A 19,183-nucleotide genomic window follows, 5' to 3' on the forward strand; every position below is an offset into this window, starting at 1 on the left:
ACACGGGAACTCTGTGGCACAGGCAGGCATAGGACTTTAGTTCCCCAGGGCACCTTTCAACACAACCATAAAACCATCCTTTCTCTTCCTGCAGTGCGCTGCCCCATTCGCTATATACCTGATAGTTCTACAGCCAACAGCTTCCTCTAGAACACAACTCTTTAATCCCTAGAGCAGGTTGCCTGTGCAACCTTAATTCAGCCCCCTTCTGTAAATGCATTAAGAATTAGTCTTTAATTACAGGGTTACACACTATTTTCTCCCCCAGAACCTCTGCCTCATTCAGTGCACAGACTGGATGGTGTTCACTTTATGAGCAGCTATTCAATATTTTATTCTATTCATTGTTCAATGTATGGCCCCATGCCTTATTTACTGCACGTTATTCAAACTCTATTCTGAAGACAAATTATTAATTTCCTCATGGGCCATGGTGCTCATCACTAACAGTATCTGTGTTTCACATACAATGATGAATTTATTATTTTCACAGCATCCCTATGAGATGGAGGTATTATCCACATTTTATAAATGGAGAACTAAGGCAGAGAGAAATTAAGGTAAAAAGTATCCACTAATTTTGGGTACCCAACGTAAGACTTCATTTTTCAGAGTACTTAATGTTATTATACAGCACTTTATATGTTCAAAGAAGATGCTCCCATTGACTTCAGTAGCAGCTGAGAGTGCTCAGCACTAATAAAAAAAATCAGACCTCAGGATCTTAAGTCAGGCAGCCAGAACACAAGGGACACACAATTAGGATGTGTCTACATAGCAGTTAAACAGCTATGGCTGGCCTGAGTCAGTTAGTTGGGGCTCAGGCTGTGGGGCTGTAAAACTGTGGTGTAGACATTTGCGGGGTCCCACAGCTCTGGGCTCCAGCCCAAGCCTGAACGTTTAGCTGCAGTTTAACAGCCCCACAAGTTGGAGTCTATATACCTTCTGACTGTTCAACAGCCTCCTCTAGAACACAACCATTTAATCGCTAGAGCAGGTCCATTCTGTACATTTAGAGTACACAGGAGAGAGAGGCTCCCTGCTCTCAACTCCAATGCCTGGACCCACCACAACCCAGGGCACCCAGAAATTGCATTTTCAGGGAAAATCATGCTCAGGGAAGATTGAATCTTCAGAAAATTGAACTGTTTTAGCAAGTCTCTACTGAGCATGTATGAATTGAGGTTTTTTCAGTCTTATGCCTTGGTCAAATTTGGACAGATTTTTAAGGGCAAGGCAGAAGGCACATGCCTGACACAAAGGCTACCCTCTACTAAATTTCAACTTCCTGCATGGGGGTGCTAGAGCCATTCTCAAAGTCAACAAATCCTGACAATAGCAAAATGTACCCAGCCCTAGCCTTGTTTTCGGAAATGGCTGAATTGTTTTGGCTGAAACTTTCCAAAAAGTTTAGCGGGGTTATAAAGCAACTGAAAACAGTGTCTTATAAAGGGAATTGTCAAACAACCTTTATAAGGCAGTACAGCCTATAATTATGATGTCAATATATGTGTTAATTTCCCTCAATAATAAAAGAGCTGTAATCAACACACCATTTTGAACTGAAAGTGGGGGATGCTTGCAGTTTGAACAGCAGTATCAACCCAGACCTTTTTGGTTTGTATTAGTTGCCTCTGTTCTTTTATAGCTTCATACCTCAACTGCATATTCCCTAAATGTAAACTATTTTACAAGTTCCAATACATCATCAGTACACAACCTCAGGCAAAATGTGCACAGAAGGGGCAATTGTACCTCTCTGATTCATGATGTACAGCCTGTAGTCTGAGCGTTAGAAATCACCCCTTCTTGACTCACGCCAGCCTCTGCATTGATGAGAAATGGCTCAAGTAGTGTTGAGTCATTCTCTAGCTTGGATTTACTGGTCATCATCTGTGGAAACTGTAAACATTTCAATAAGCCATCTTTAATTTACTAAAACCAGCGAATGCTTGTTTCTGATTAAATACATTATTCCTTTGATTTTAGGACCTTCTTTCAGTTATACTCCCATCTATTGCTGATTGTGGCAATAAAATCAGAGTGATATGAGAAAACAGGTGGCTTTTCTCTTGTATGAAGATGGGCTTTTAGGAATTCAGTATATGAATTGCAGCACTGTGACGTGACAAGGACCAAAGCATTAAAAGATTAAAAGAGCAGATATTGTAAAATTTGCATATGTAGTAAAAACTAGCTCTGTATGAGAGGATCGCTGAGGTGCTCAGGCTCCCTGGTTTAAATGCAAACAGACAGACAGCAAGTGAGGTGCTCTCAATGAGGGGGCCACAGGTTTTCAAATGAACTTTCTCTTTTGGCTTAGTGTCTAGGTTTTTAGTGATATTTATGGCATGCTGCAAGCCTTGCCTATTATTTGGGAACAAAGATTAATTGGAGATATGTGGTGGCTAATAGGTATAAGAAGAAACAGGAAAGTGGATCCATGCATACTTGAAAACCAACTTTGAGTAACAGGTTCACAGAGCTAGCCCTCCCTTGTTATAAATTGGGCTCGGCACTGGGATACATCAAACTGAGGAAGTGACTGATTAAAACTATGCTCCGCAGTAGGAGACAGCAGGAGTTATTTTTTCTTAAGTACAGTTTTTTTCTTAGATTATTAAAGGAGGAGAATTATCCTTGGCTATGGAAGTTGTCTTAACTGACAGACTCTTTGTGGGCAGGAGAGACCCCTACCTCCAGTGACTGACAGTCTGGTTCTGCCCCAAAGATGCAAGCAGGCTGAAGACCCACTGTAAAAATCTATGCATCTTATTCAAAGAAAGGAAATTTTCAGGTAAGCATGGATGAATTATCAGTCCAAATAAATTTAAGTTTCATTGTCCTTTATATTGTGAATATGTTGAAAGGGAGGAGAAAATATACAGTATTGTGAAAATCTTCAAATAAACACACAAGAAATTAAAATCACTTACTTCAGACAACGATGGACTTTCACGATCTGTCAAATGAATTTTCAAATGTTATATATGCTTAAAGAGAAAACAGTTAAGAGTCTAATATACTAACTTTCCTTCAAAAGCCCTTTTTAGAATAATTGCATAGAATTTGCCATCCTCAAAGCAAAAAGAACAAAATGTAATCTCAAGAGAGTCCTTGAACCCTTATTCTGTGGAATTAAAATGAATATTTTGATCTGAAAGAGTCAAGGGGGGTACATATTCTTCTGTATGACTTTGCCTAGCCTGTTGTACAGTGTTGCTGCTAGGAATAACAGTTGCCACAGGTTCCCATACATATGCATACCAGGGAAAGAAGTTGATCACAGAGGTAAGGCACAACTGTGAAGTAGTGATTAGAGTAAGAACTACAACTGGGAAGAGCCTGGAGTACCAGAGACCAGATTAGTATCTACATTTTACTATTTTCAACGGGTATCACGGAGGAAACAAACTGAAAAAACCCACAAATACTGTACTGCAAAACACTGAAAGTCAAGGCAGTCATGTGCAAAACTACCACACATCCCCACTATTTGAAACTCAGGACATAACTAGTTTCTCAGTTTCATTCACCAAAGAGGATGCAGCCCATTCCTTCCCATGCACACAATCTGTTTAGAAAGTACATAATTTATTACATTGCACTTGTACATTAAGAAAATGTCATACAAAATGTAATTAAACAAATCATTTGTACATACAGAGTAAAGGTGTTTATAATTGTCAGCACATTGGTACATACTTCTTTAATACTATTTTGTCATGATTGCCATTAAATCAAAAAACCCACACTATGCACAGTACGCTTGTAATTTTACATTGATGAATGTGGGCTTCATTTTACATAAGAGATCATTATATTATTTTGCATACTCTCGTTCCTGTATTTACTGTGAGCTTTTTTCCCCCTTGCGCAAACAGAATGGAAAATGTTTATGCAAATTACACAAGTCTAGCTGTGTGCTATAGGCTTTAATGCTCCAATACTGTATTCCTCTGACAGATTTTCCAATTCTTAAGTGGTGTGAATGAACAAAGCATATTTTTTAAATATTTTCTAGATCCACCATGGAGGCAGCTTTTTTCCTCTGCACAGTAATCACATTGAGCTGCAAGTAAAAACAAACAGTCAATAGTTTCACTATTCCACGAAAATCTCAATAAGCAAAATGTCATCGAGGAGACAGAATAAACACAAATAACTGAAATTTTGGATACTTGAAAGAATTCTCAATATATGCCCACGGTTGTGACCCTATTTCACATACAAAAGAGTTTTGAATGACGGAGGATTGGGTAATAGAGGTTGTGCTATACTAAAATAAAATGCATGAAATGTAGAATTCAAATTATTTTAAAAAAATGCAATGTCTGTCTAAAGGATTGCATTTTAGTGGTGATTTTTCAGCGTTGCACCCCTCTTTTATGGGTATTAGACTATTAAGTAAAAACCAATCACTGACTATTTAATAGAAATATTACATTTTATAGATAGTGTCATCCTGAAATGGCTATACATGATACTTTATATACATACTGCATCACTGAAATACAAACCTTTGCGGTAGGTGGCAACAGCTAAGGGAACAAGTGACACATAGCAAATTATATAACAGTAGACAGATGAAATTGGGTCGCAGTTACACGGGGAAACTCCTACTCTTAAGAAAAGGTATGTGGGATCTTTAATGTTGAAACAGTAGACAGGACAGATTAAACATTTGCAATATTTGTATGCAGGACATAATTTGCAGTGGGGTCATTTGAGTTTCAAGTTTTATTTCTTCCTGACACTCACTGCAAAGGTGAAGCAAACAAAACTATGTATTTTCCATGCTGTTCATTTCTGCTTATTATCCCGGTCTATCAGACTGCAGTTCTCCTAATATCTTTGGACCTAACAAATCTATCTATTTTCCATCCACTGCTTGCCCACTAATAAGTAGTAATGCACTCCAGAGGGTTGCACTCCAGCCAATCTTAGAGAGAGTAACATTCAAGACTACTGAAGTGTAGTAAACAGTTCAATTTGGGAGCACAATGCTAATGAGGAAGGGATGGTATAACTGTTCCATGTACAGGATCGTTTTCCTGCTAACTGTTTACAGCTAGGTAATTTTTGCCTTGTGATTCTAAAGTAGTTAATGTTATTACTGGAAGGGATGTGTGTGTATGGAGGGCATTCTGGTGCTGGATCAACATCAAACTCTTTTAAGCTGTAAAACTGCCCTCCTGACTTTGTAATTTGTCTAAAATGTATCATGACTGCTTCTTGGAACAGCTTGTCCTGGAACCAACAAGGGCAGAGTCAATTCTTGATTTAGTCCTAAGTGGAGCACAGAATCTAGTCCAAGAGGCGAATATAGCTAAAACCTCAGTAATAGCGACCATACTGTAATTAAAGTTAACATCCTTGTAGGGGGAAAAATGCCAAAGAAACCCACCACAGTAGTATTTAACTTCAAAAATGGGATTACACAAAAAAGGGGATGCTAGTTAAACATAAATTAAAAGGAACAGTCACAAGGATGAAATGCCTGAAAACTGCATGGAGACTATTTAAGACCACCATAATAGCGGCTCAAACGAAATGTATACTCCAAATTAAAAAAAACAAAACAAAAAACAGTAAGAGGACAAAAAAAAAAAAAAAAAAAAAGAAGTCACTGTGGCCAAATAGCAGAGTAAAAGATGCAGTTAGAAACAAAAAGACATCTTTTAAAAATTGGAAGTCAAATTCAGTGAGGAAAATAAAAAGGAGCATAAACTCTGGCAAGTCAAGTGTATAAATATTATAAAGCAGGCAAAGAAAATTTGAAAAGCATCTGGGAAAAGACACAAAAACTAACGGCCAAAATTTTTTTAAAGTACATCAGAAGAAGGAAGCTTGCCAAGCAATCAGTGGGGCCACTGGACAATTGAGGTGCTAAAGAAACAGTCAAGGAAGACAAGGCTGTTGAGGAGAAACTGAATGAATTCTTTACATTGGTCTTCACTGCAGAGGATATAGGGGAGATATCTAAAAAGAATGGTTCATGTGTAGGTGACAAATCTGAGGCATCGACCCAGACTGAGGTATCTGTCAGTAGAGGTGGTTTTGGAACAAACTAATAAATTAAACAGTAATAAGTCACCATGACCAGATGATGATCAGCCAAGAGTTCTAAAGGAACTCAAATATGAAATTGCAAAACTACTATGGTATGTAACCTATCACTTAAATCAACCTCTTTGCCAGAAGACTGGAGGATAGCTAATAGCTAAAATAACACTGACTTTTAAAAAAAAGTTCAAGAGGCGATCCTGGCAATTATAGGCGACTAAGCCTAACCTCAGTAACAGACAAATGGGTTGAAACTATGCAAAAAAACCCAACAAATTATCAGACATGTAGATAAACATATTGGAAAAGAGTCAGCAAGGCTTTTGTAAAAGGAAATCATGCCTCACCAATCTAATCAAGGAAATCATGCCTCACAGCTCTTTGAGGGGATCAACAAACATGTGGACAAGGGTAAGCCTGTTGTTCTAGTATACTTGGACTTTCAGAAAGCCCTTGACAAGGTGCCTCGTCAAAGGATCTTAAGCAAAGTACGCAGTTATAGGATAAGAGGGAAGGTCCTCTCATCGATCAGTAAATGGCTAAAAGACACGAAAGAAAGTGGTCAGTTTTCACAATGGAGAGAAGTAAATAATAGGGTCCTGCAAAGATTTTTACTGGGACCTGTATTGTTCAAGGTATTCATAAATGAGCAGAAAAAGGGAGAGAAGAGTGAGGTGGCAAAATTTGCAGATGATACAAAAGTACTCAAGATAGTTAAGTGTGAAGCTTACTGTGAAGAGTTACAAAAAGATCTCACAAAATTGGGTAACTTGGCAACAAATGGCAGATGAAATCCAATGCTGATAAATGAGAAGTAATGCATATTGGAAAACATAATCCCAACTATACATACAAAATGATAGGGTCTAACTAGCTGTTACCACTCAAGACCGAGATCTTGGAGCCATTGTGGATAGTTCTCTATAAACATCTGCTCAACGTGCAGCAGCACTCAATAAGGCTAACAATGTTAAGAACCATTAGGAAAGGGATAAATAAGACTGAAAGTATTATGCCACTACATAAATCCATGGTACACCTATACCTTAAATACTGCATGCATGCAGTTGTGGTTGCCCCATCTCAAAAAAGATAAATTAGAATGGGGAAAAATTCAGAGAAGAGCAAAAGAAAAAAAAATGATTAGGGGTATGGAACAGCTTCCATACAAGGAGAAATTAAAATGACTGAGACTACATCTTGGAAAACAGATGACTAAGGGGGGAGGATATGACAGAGGTCTAAAAAATCATGATTGGTATGGAGAAAGTAAATAAGGAAGTGTTATTTATCCCTTCACATAACACAAGAACTGGGGGCGGGGGGGTCACCCAATGAAATTAACAGGCAGTAGGTTTGAAACAAAAAAAGCAAACTATTTCTTCACACAACACACAGTCAACATGTTGAACTTGTTGCCATGGGATGTTCTAAAGGCTAAAAATATAACTGGGTTTAAAAAAGAATTAGATAAGTTCATGGAGGATAGGTCCATCAATGGCTATTAGTCAAGACGGTCAGGGACACTACCTCATGCCCTGGGCGTCCCTTAACCTCCAACTGACAGAAGCTGGGACTGGATGATGGGATGGATTATTCAATAATTGCCCTGTTCTGTACATTCACTGTGAGGCATCTGGCAGTAGTCACTGTCAGAGAAAGGATACTGGGCTACACGGACCATTGGTTTGACCCAATATGGCTGTCTTATGTCTTCTCCCCAAAATTATGAACTGTGTGAGGGAGAATCACTCTCCTCCCCACACGGCAACACATGCTTCTTTTTTAAGTTATTTACTTTTGTGGAGGGAGACTGAAAATTGTAATCTAAAAGTAAGACGGTATATGATAGAACTGAGTAGACACAGAACACAATTAAAAATTTCCCCTCCTTTGACATTCCAACTTGTCTCTTTTTCCAGTATGAGACATCTGTCAACTAGTTAGGACCTAGAAATTCCTGACCCACAACTGTGTCTGTCTTAAACTAGCTTCAACTGCCTAAAAAAAGCCTAGACAGAGTTCTATTGCTATGAAACGAAGACATATTTGTCTTCTGAATCAGAATGAGATTCTACAGGTGCCAGTCTGTGGGAGCTAGCACAACATCTGCATTTTATTACTATGAAGCCATCATTTCTAATGAATACAGCCTTACTGGTCAATTTGCAAGGGAGCTGGATCAGCTGTTCTGTGAAATCAGTAGTGATAGATATTTAAACTTTATAGATTATTCCCTCATTCTGACATTGATTCAGTTTTGCACAGACTTAATAAGTGGGCTCCTTCCTTTGTTGCAGAGGATTACTAAAAACTCACATGCTTTCATTAATATGCCGACAACCACATAAACAGAGTTTACATCTAATTTATTTCCACAAACATATTACATGAAAGCACTGGATTTTCAGTGATGTGCCCAAGTGAAGTATTTCACTCATTCATAATGGTCAGAAGCTTGGAGTGTAGTTAAATATTCTGAAATGACACATTTTGCCAAGTTAGAACTGTATAGTTGTTTGTATCAGCTAATTTACTACATATAACAAACAAACAAACAAACAATCAATTACTTCTACCCTAGGGAGATTCCAAAACAACATTTTTTCTTGTAACATTCAAAGACCTCTTGTTATGCAGCTGTAATAAGGTTGCTTTCTGATTACAGTTTTGTACCTGTTGAGATGCTGTAGCTGCCCTCTGTTCTGCCTGTGTTAGTCGCCTTTGAAGTCTGTTGACTTTTTCTTGATGCTCCATCATTAATTTTTCATTCTGTATAAAAGTGAAAGATCTTATTACAACTGTAAGTTTCATATATATTGCAGTGAGAAAACTTTGAGCAAATGGAGTTTGGTCAATGCCAAATATTGGAACTATTTACCACCTACAAGACAGAAATTATATATGCTTGTGATTCCGAATAATTTCCAGGTTTCAGAATAGTAGCCGTGTTAGTCTGTATCAGCAAAAAGAATGAGGAGTACTTGTGGCACCTTAGAGATGCTGCTGCTAGCAGAAAGGAAATTATTGTATAAGAAATTTTCCATTCTTCAGCCTAGCATCTCTCACAATTATGATACACATGGGAAATAGCAAGCTGTGAACAGGAGAAGGGAGGGTCAGAAAAGTGAACATAAGAAATAGGAAAGACACTCTTTCTGAACTGCTCAAATAGCCAGGTTATGTCTGGACCACTACCTGCAGCACCTTCCTGCCAACAGGGGAGCCGCTAACAGGGAGTTTCGAGAGGGAGTTCTCCAGGTGAAGGAGGAGTAAATATGGGACTGTTGGGGTAAGTGGCTGTCTGTAGTGTGTGTTTGTGTTTGGGGGTTAGGTGCTGAGCTTGTGTTTGTCTGTCTGTTTATTTGAAGGACCGTGTGCTGTGGCCAGCAGTTGGAAGCTGTGAGCTTCTAAACAAGGTTTGAAATCTAGAAGCCTCTGTTCATTGGCTGAGCCTTAGTCAAGGGTGGGGCTATGAAGGATGCCAGGGCTTTATAAAGCAGTGAGCAAGAGACCAGGGGCCGCTAACAGGGAATTTCGAGAGGGAGTTTGGAAGGGGAGTGGGAAGGGAGCAAGGTAGACTTGCCATTCTTTAAAACCTTTACACTAAACTATAATCAAAACTTCTTGATTTAAACAAAAACCCTATCATTAACCTAGGTAACTGTAGGAGAAAATGCAGGCAGAAGCCCAGCAGCAGAGTGGAGGCTATCCTGTTTATTGCACTCAGTGTAGCATGTATGATTACTTGCCCTGTAGACGGGTGGCGTACGTGTTCATTCGGTGCAAGGAGCTCCTGGCCCTCAGAGACCGTGTACAGGTTTTGGAGGCCAGGGTGGTGAAACTGGAGGAGCTAAGGAAGGCAGAGAGGTAGGTTGATGAGGCTTTCCAGGACACTGTAGATTTGTCCCACCTCCGGTCAGACAGCCCCTGCACTGTTAAGGAGGATGAAAGGCCCAGAAAAGGAGAGCAGTCAACGGGAACAGAGGGAAACCTTCCCATAGTTGGGACCCTCCTTCCAGATGATGTTGGGGTATCCTCTCGCACTGAGGTTACCTCTCCGGGGGAGGGAACTCCGGTCATTAGGAAAAGGCAGGTGTTACTAATGGGAGATTCGATCATTAGAAACACAGATAGCTGGGTTTGTGATGACCGGGAGAACCATATGGTGACTTGCCTGCCTGGTGCGAAGGTTGCGGATCTCTCGAGGCATCTAGATAGACTTATGTGTAGTGCTGGGGAGGAGCCGGTGGTCGTGGTACATGTAGGTACCAGTGACATAGGGAAGGGTAGGAGAGATGTCCTGGAGGCAAATTTAGGCTGCTAGGAAAGAGACTGAAATCCAGGACCTCTATGGTGGCATTCTCAGAAATGCTACCAGTTCCACGCACAGGGCTACTTAGGCAGGCAGAGCTTCAGTCTCAATGTGTGGATGAGACGATGGGTTTCAATTTATTAGGAACTGGGGAAACTTTGGGGATAGGGGAAGCCTATACAGGAAGGATGGGCTCCACCTAAACCAAAGTGGATCCAGATTGCTGGCACTTAACATTAAAAAGGTTGCAGAGCAGTTTTTAAACTAAGAGATGGGGGAAAGCCGATTGCTGCAGAGGCGCACGTGGATCGGACAGAGACTTCTCTTAGAGGAGAGTCTATTGATAGAGATTCTCTAGGTTTTAGTCAGGAGGAGGGGATGAAACAGGACAAAGTATGGGCCAGATCAGACAAGAAACATTCACATAAAGAATCTGACACATCAGAAAAGGGCAGACAAATAAACAGTGACAAGTTTTTAAAGTGCTTGTACACAAATGCTAGAAGTCTAAATAATAAGATGGCTGAACTAGAGTCCCTCGTGTTAAAGGAGGATATTGATATAATAGGTATCACAGAAACCTGGTGGAGTGAGGACAATCAATGGGACACAATCATTCTGGGGTATAAAATATATCGGAAGGACAGAACAGGTCGTGCGGAGGGGGGGCACTATATGTGAAAGAAAATGTAGAATCAAATGAAATAAAAATCTTAAATGAATCCACGTTCCATAGAATCTCTATGGATAGTAAGTCTATGCTCTAATAAGAATATAACAGTAGGGATCTATTATTAACCACCTGACCAGGACAGTGATAGTGACGATGAAACGCTAAGGGAGATTACGGAGGCTATCAAAATAAAAAACTCAATAATAGTGGGGGATTTCAATTATCCCCATATTGACTGGGTACATGTCACCTCAGGACGAAATGCAGAGACAAAATTTCTTGATACTTTAAATGACTGCTTCTTGGAGCAGCTGGTACAGGAACCCACAAGGGGAGAGGCAACTCTTGATCTAGTCTTGAGTGAAGCGCAGGATCTGGCCCAAGAGGTAACTATAACAGGGCCGCTTGGAGATAGTGACCATAATATAACAACATCTAACATTCCTGTGATGGGAAGAACACCTTAACAGCCCAACACTGTGGCATTTAATTTCAGAAAGGGGAACTATGAAAAAATGAGGAGGTTAGTTAAACAGAAATTAAAAGGTACAGTGACTAGAGTGAAATCCCTGCAAGCTGCATGGACACTTTTCAAAGACACCATAATAGAGGCTCAGCTTAAATGTATACCCCAAATTAAAAAACACTGTAAAATAACTAAAAAAGAGCCACTGTGGCTTAACAACCATGTAAAGAAGCAGTGACAGATAAAAAGGCATCTTTTAAAAAGTGGAGGTTAAATCCTAGTTCCTTTCCTAAATAGAAAGGAACATAAACACTGCCAAATTAAATGGAAAAATGTAGTAAGAAAAGCAAAAAAGGAGTTTGAAGAACAGCTAGCCAAAAACTCAAAAGGTAATAACAAAATGTTTTTTAAGTACATCAGAAGCAGGAAGCCTGCTTAACAACCAGTGGGGCCCCTGGACAATCAAGATACAAAAGGAGCACTTGAAGACGATAAAGTCATTGCAGAGAAACTAAATGAATTCTTTGCTTCAGTCTTCACGGCTGAAGATGTTAGGGAGATTCCCAAACCTGAGCCGTCTTTTGTAGGTGACAAATCTGAGGAATTGTCACAGACTGAAGTGACACTAGAGGAGGCTTTGGAATTAATTGAGAAACTTAACAGTAACAAGCCACCGGGACCAGATGGCATTCACCCAAGAGTTGTGAAAGAACTCAAATGTGAAATTATGGAACTATTAACTATACTTTGTAACCTGTCCTTTAAATCAGCTACTGTACCCAATGACTGGAAGATAGCTAATGTAACGCCAATATTTAAAAAGGGCTCTAGAGTCTCACTTCAGTACAGGGCAAATTAGTTGAAACAATAGTAAAGAATAAAATTGTCAGACACACAGAAGAACATTAATTGTTGCGCAAAAGTCAACATGGTTTCTGTAAAGGGAGATCATGTTTTACTAATCTATCAGAGTTCTTTGAAGGGGTCAAAAAACATGTGGACAAGGGGGATCCAGTGGACATAGTGTACTTAGATTTCCAGAAAGCCTTTAACAAGGTCCCTCACCAAAGGCTCTTACGTAAATTAAGTTGTCACGGGAGAGGGAAGATCCTTTCATGGATTGAGAACTGGTTAAAAGACAGGGAGCAAAGGTAGGAATAAATGGTAAATTTTCAGAATGGAGAGGGGTAACTAGTGGTGTTCCCCAAGGGTCAGTCCTAGGACCAATCCTATTCAACCTATTCATACATGATCTGGAGAAAGGGGTAAACAGCGAGGTAGCAAAGTTTGCAGATGATACTAAACTGCTCAAAAAGAAAAGGAGTACTTATGGCACCTTATAGACTAACAAATTTATATGAGCATAAGCTTTCGTGAGCTACAGCTCACTTCATCGGATGCATGCAGTGGAAAATACAGTGGGGAGATTTATATCAACAGAGCACATGATACAATGGGTGTTACCATACACACTGTAACCAGAGTGATCAGGTAAAGTGAGCTATTACCAGCAGGAGAGAAAAAAAACCTTTTGTAGTGATAATCAAGGTGGGCCATTTCCAGCAGTTGACAAGAACATGTGAGGAACAGTAGGGAGGGAATTAAACATGGGAAATAGTTTTACTTTGTGTAATGACACATCCATTCCCAGTCTTTATTCAAGCCTAAGTTAATGGTGTCCAGTTTGCAAATTAATTGCAATTCAGCAGTCTCTCGTTGGAGTCTGTTTTTGAAGTTTTTCTGTTGAAGAATTGCCACTTTTAGGTCTGTAATCGAGTGACCAAAGAGATTGAAGGTGTTCTCCGACTGGTTTTTGAATGTTATAATTCTTGACGTCTGATTTGTGTCCATTTATTCTTTTACGTAGAGACTGTCCAGTTTGGCCAATGTACATCGCAGGGGGGCATTGCTGGCACATGATGGCATATATCACATTGGTAGATGTGCAGGTGAACGAGCCTCTGATAGTGTGGCTGATGTGATTAGGCCCTATGATGGTGTCCCCTGAATAGATATGTGGACACAGTTGGCAATGGGCTTTGTTGCAAGGACAGGTTCCTGGGTTAGTGGTTCTGGTGTGAGGTTGCTGGTGAGTATTTGCTTCAGGTTGGGGGGCTGTCTGAAAGCAAGGACTGGCCTGTCTCCCAAGATCTGTGAGAGTGATGGGTCATCCTTCAGGATAGATTGTAGATCCTTGATGATGCGTTGGAGAGGTTTTAGTTGGGGGCTGAAGGTGATGGCTAGTGGCATTCTGTTATTTTCTTTGTTGGGCTGTCCTGTAGTAGGTAACTTCTGGGTACTCTTCTGGTTCTTTCAATCTGTTTCTTCACTTCAGCAGCTGGGTATTTAGTTGTAAGAAGGCTTGATAGAGATCTTGTAGGTGTTTGTCTCTGTCTGAGGGGTTGGAGCAAATGCGGTTGTATCGCAGAGCTTGGCTGTAGACAATGGATTGTGTGGTGTGGTATGGATGAAAGCTGGAGGCATGTAGGTAGGCATAGCGGTCAGTAGGTTTCCGGCATAGGGTGGTGTTTATGTGACCATCGCTTATTAGCACTGTAGTGTCCAGGAAGTGGATCTCTTGTGTGGACTGGTCCAGGCTGAGGTTGATGGTGGGATGGAAATTGTTGAAATCATGGTGGAATTCCTCAAGGGCTTCTTTTCCATGGGTCCAGATGATGAAGATGTCATCAATGTCGCGCAAGTAGAGTAGGGGCATTAGGGGACGTGAGCTGAGGAAGCGTTGATCTAAGTCAGCCATAAAAAGGTTGGCATACTGTGGGGCCATGTGGGTACCCATAGCAGTGCTGCTGATTTGAAGGTATACATTGTCCCCAAATGTGAAATAGTTATGGGTGAGGACAAAGTCACCAAGTTCAGCCACCAGGTTTGCCGTGACATTATCGGGGATAGTGTTCCTGACGGCTTGTAGTCCATCTTTGTGTGGAATGTTGCTGTAGGAGGGCTTCTACATCCATAGTGGCCAGGATGGTGTTTTCAGGAAGATCACCGATGGATTGTAGTTTCCTCAGGAAGTCAGTGGTGTCTCGAAGATAGCTGGGAGTGCTGGTAGCGTAGGGCCTGAGGAGGGAGTCTACATAGCCAGACGTGCCAATGCCTGAGATGACGGGGCGTCCAGCATTTCCAGGTTTATGGATCTTGGGTAGAAGATAGAATACCCCTGGTCGGGATTCCAGGGGTGTGTCTGTGCGGATGTGTTCTTGTGCTTTTTCAGGGAGTTTCTTGAGCAAATGGTGTAGTTTCTTTTGGTAACCCTCAGTGGGATCAGAGGGTAATGGCTTGTAGAAAGTGGTGTTGGAGTGCTGCCTAGCAGCCTCTTGTTCATATTCCGACCTATTCATGATGACGACAGCACCTCCTTTGTCAGCCTTTTTGATTATGATGTCAGAGTTGTTTCTGAGGCTGTGGATGGCATTGTGTTCTGCACGGCTGAGGTTATGGGACAAGTGATGCTGCTTTTCCACAATTTCAGCCCGTGCACATTGGTGGAAGCACTCTATGTAGAAGTCCAGTCTGTTGTTTCGACCTTCCGGAGGAGTCCACCCAGAATCCTTCTTTTTGTAGTCTTGGTAGGAAGGTCTCTGTGGGTTAGTATGTTGTTCAGAGGTGTGTTGGAAATATTCCTTCAGTCGGAGACGTCGAAAATAGGATTCTAGGTCACCACAGAACTGTATCATGTTCGTGGGGTTGGAGGGACAGAAGGAGAGGCCCCGAGATAGTCCAGCAGAAGAATCTGCCCTAAGAGTATAGTTGGATAGATTAACAATATTGCTGGGTGGGTTAAGGGAACCACTGTTGTGGCCCCTTGTGGCATGTAGTAGTTTAGATAGTTTAGTGTCCTTTTTCTTTTGTAGAGAAGCAAAGTGTGTGTTGTAAATGGCTTGTCTAGTTTTTGTAAAGTCCAGCCACGAGGAAGTTTGTATGGAAGGTTGGTTTTTTATGAGAGTATCCAGTTTTGAGAGCTCATTCTTAATCTTTCCCTGTTTGCTGTAGAGGAGGTTGGTCAGGTGGTTCCGCAGTTTCTTTGAGAGCGTGTGGCACAAGCTGTCAGCATACACTGTGTGGTATGTAGATTGTAATGGATTTTTTACCTTCAGTCCTTTTGGTATGATGTCCATCTGTTTGCATTTGGAAAAGAAGATGATGTCTGTCTGTATCTGTACGAGTTTTTTCATTAAGTTGATAGATTTCCACTCCATACGGCTAACTTCAGTGCCTTGCATAAAGACAGGTTTCAGAGTAGCAGCCGTGTTAGTCTGTATCCTCAAAAAGAAAAGCAGTACTTGTGGCACCTTAGAGACTAAAATTTATTTGAGCATAAGCTTTCGTGAGTTAGAGCTCACTTCATGGGATGCATTCAGTGGAAAATACAGTGGGGAGATTTATATACACAGAGAACATGAAACAATGGGTGTTACCATACACACTGTAACGAGAGTGATCAGTTAAGGTGAGCTATTACCAGCAGGAGAGTGGGGGGGGGGGGGAAACCTTTTGTAGTGATAATCAAGGTGGGCCATATCCAGCAGTTGACAAGAACAATTACAATTAACGATTACAGACCTAAAAGTGGCAATTCTTCAACCAAAAACTTCAAAAACAGACTCCAACAAGAGACTGCTGAATTGGAATTAATTTGCAAACTGGATACAATTAACTTAGGCTTGAATAAAGACTGGGAGTGGATGGGTCATTACACAAAGTAAAACTATTTCCCCATGTTAATCTCCCCCCCGCCAACTGTTCCTCAGATGTGTCTGGGTTGTGGCACTGCATGCTCTGGCCTGTGAGCTGTGCCTTGCTGTGATTATGATTAGCCAATAAAGACTCTGGGTACAGAGGTAAATCAGAAGGAAAAGGCTTTGTCACGCTAAGGACTTTGTTTGTTTGGAGGAAAATTCATGTAGGTTTCCTTGGAAACTTCTGCTCCAGATTTTCTCCTCCTGCCAAAGTAACACTCCCTTCTTGGATAACCTTGGTGTTGGTAGCAACTAACAGACTGCAGTGCTGGCTTTGATAGAGAGGACAGAGACCTCTCTGCAGTCTCAGCTACTAATTTCTCTAATGTTCCCCTAACAGATCATCACTGGTAAATCTAGATGCACAAAATATCTATTTAGAGTGAGTGATGACTATTCACAGAAGTAACATGACATCCTTGTAGCGACCGAGTTAGAAGCCATTGCTCATCACAAATCACATCAAGGATTTGACCAAGACAGGACCCAAGACATTTCACTCCAGTCAAGGATCATACCCCCGAGAAGATGAACCACTTGTTTATCATGAAGTAGGCTTATCTATTAAATAGATGAAAAACCTTTGGTCTGAATAGCTATAGCTGAAGTTTTGAAATTGCTATGCAATGTTTCATTGCTCTTATGGTCTATGGGTCTTGCAACACTTTCTGAAGGTGAGACATCCTCATTTGGATCTTATGATGCCCTCAAAGGAGGCATCAACTGGAAAACACATATCATAATAATGCCCAAAGGAAAATATTTTATTATTAAGTTTCTTGTAGGCCAAGACTGACATCCTGTCGTGGACAGACAAGGTGGATGAGGTAATATTTTTCATTAGACTGACTTCTGTTGGTAAGAGAGAGAAATTTTCGAGCCAGAGAGAGCTCTTCTTCAGGTCTGGGAAAGATATTCCGAGCGTCACAGACAAATGCAAGATGGAACAGATTGTTTAGCATAAGTAGTTAGCACCTATTCTAAGGGACCATTCAAGGAAGAGTGGCCCCTTAACACCTATTGAGTCACAGGACAAAAAGGGGGGTTAATGGGTTACAGATTTTTGTAATAAGCCATAAATCCAATGTCTTATTACAACAATCTGTAATCCACTAACCTGTCTTTTTTGTTCTAAAAAGGGTCTTGTCTTATATTTGCAGTCCTTTGTTGCCCCAGGAATTACCAGGAGGAGGCCAGGAGGCTTGAAAACAAAAACATTTTAGCTTCTCAGAAAACAGCTAAAATAACAAATCTAAAAGAAAAAGATGGGACCAAGGAAAACTACTGCCTTGGAGGCAGAAGATCTGGCAGCAAGGAGGAGAAGGGGGTGTGGCTAGCACATGTTGTGATGCAGCTTTGAGCTGCCTCCAGAAACTGCAGACACGAGGGGTATAGTTCATGCATATCAGAAATGTGGGAGATGTGGGGCTGCATAAAATGGAGGTTACTTACCTGTAACTGGAGGTGCTTTGAGATGGGTGGTCCCAGTCTGTATTTCATAAGTGGGTATGCATGCGAACCATGTGCCTGAGTCTTTTTTTTTTTTTTTTAAATAAGTAGCGTCTGTTGGCCCACACATGTGCTCTCAACTGAGGGAATGAAAGGTGATGCAGGCAGATTCCTCTCCAGTTTCCCATTTTCACCACAGTCCAAATAATTCACAGCAGAACGGAACGGAAGGAGTGTAGTGGAATACAGATTGGAACCACACATCTCAAAGAATCTCCAGTTACAGATAAGTAACCTTCCTATCTTCTTTGAGTAATGGTCCCAATGTGTATTCCACGTGGGAGATTAATAAGTAGTAGTCAAACAGGAGGTGGATGCCAGGACACAGAAGTGATAGTAGACTGTAATACTGCTGTCCACACAGCTGAATCCATGGATGACTGGGACCAGAACATAATGCTTCACGAAGGTATGCGAAGAGCTCCAAGTAGCTGCCCTACATATCTCTAGTATAGGTACATCATTTGCCCTCTGGTGGAACGAGCCCTCAAACCGTGTGTGTGTGTGTGTGTGTGTGTGTGTGTACACCGCCCTCAAACCGTGTGTGTGTGTGTGTGTGTACACCCAACATCCACTTAGTTGTGTCAACATAGCTTGACCCCTTGATCGCTCTGCTATGAAGACAAATAGTTTAGGTTTCTTCCTAATGTCCTTTGTAGATAAAAGGCCAAAACACTTTGCATATCCAGAGAGCCTTCTTTCTTCCCCTGAAGCATTGGTTTTGGACAAAATACTGGTAAGTAGACTACCTGATTCTCATGAAATTCAGAAACTACTTTAGCGATGAATCTGGGGTGAGGGAGTAATGAGATCTTTTCCTTATAGAAGATCGCAAATGGCAGGTCCGCCATGAGCACTCCCAGCTCACTGACTCTTCTGGGTGATGTCATAGCTATTTGAAAGGCCACCTTCATAGAGAGATGGGCCACAGAGCATGTGACTAGAGGCCCAAAGGGAGGTATAGTGAATGATGACAGGACAAAACTGAGGTCCCACTGAGGTGTGAACTTTACCAATGGTGGAAAGGATCTGAGAAGCACTCTCAGAAATCTAGTTGTGACAGGATGAGTGAAGATCATATGGTTATCCAGCAGAGGAGGGAAAGTGCTGATCACTGCTAAATGTACTTACACAGAACTGAGGGTGGGACCTGAAGACTTTGAGGTAAGCAGATACTCTAAGGCTATGTCTACTTTGGTGTAATTTATGTCAATGTAACTTGTGTCACTCAGGGCTATGAATAATCCCCACCCCTCTAAATTATGCTAACCTAAACACTGGTGCAGATAGTGCTATGTCAGCGGGACAAGCTCTCCCATGGACACAGCTACTGCCTCTCATGGAGGCAGAAGTTATTAAGCTGATGGAAGAGCTCTGTCCTGTTGGCTTGGAGCGTC

General features: G+C 41.1%; 1 protein-coding gene across 4 annotated transcripts in view; it reads right to left on the reverse strand.

Annotated features, from left to right (window-relative positions):
* Positions 1-2,612: 2,612 nt before the first annotated feature.
* The window catches only part of SCLT1 (sodium channel and clathrin linker 1), a 129,022-nt gene continuing 112,451 nt past the window's right edge, over positions 2,613-19,183 (reverse strand). For all 4 annotated transcript variants that reach the window (XM_037897205.2, XM_027821620.3, XM_043545563.1 and 1 more), the window contains 2 exons: positions 8,743-8,838; positions 2,613-4,072 (listed from right to left, as the gene is read on the reverse strand). In XM_037897205.2, coding sequence (XP_037753133.1) covers positions 4,010-4,072; positions 8,743-8,838 — 159 coding nt within the window. In that variant the 3' untranslated portion in view covers positions 2,613-4,009. The remainder of the gene's footprint in view (positions 4,073-8,742; positions 8,839-19,183) is intronic.

The sequence above is a fragment of the Chelonia mydas genome, chromosome 4, assembly GCF_015237465.2.
Source record: "Chelonia mydas isolate rCheMyd1 chromosome 4, rCheMyd1.pri.v2, whole genome shotgun sequence".
NCBI classification, from domain to species: domain Eukaryota; kingdom Metazoa; phylum Chordata; order Testudines; family Cheloniidae; genus Chelonia; species Chelonia mydas.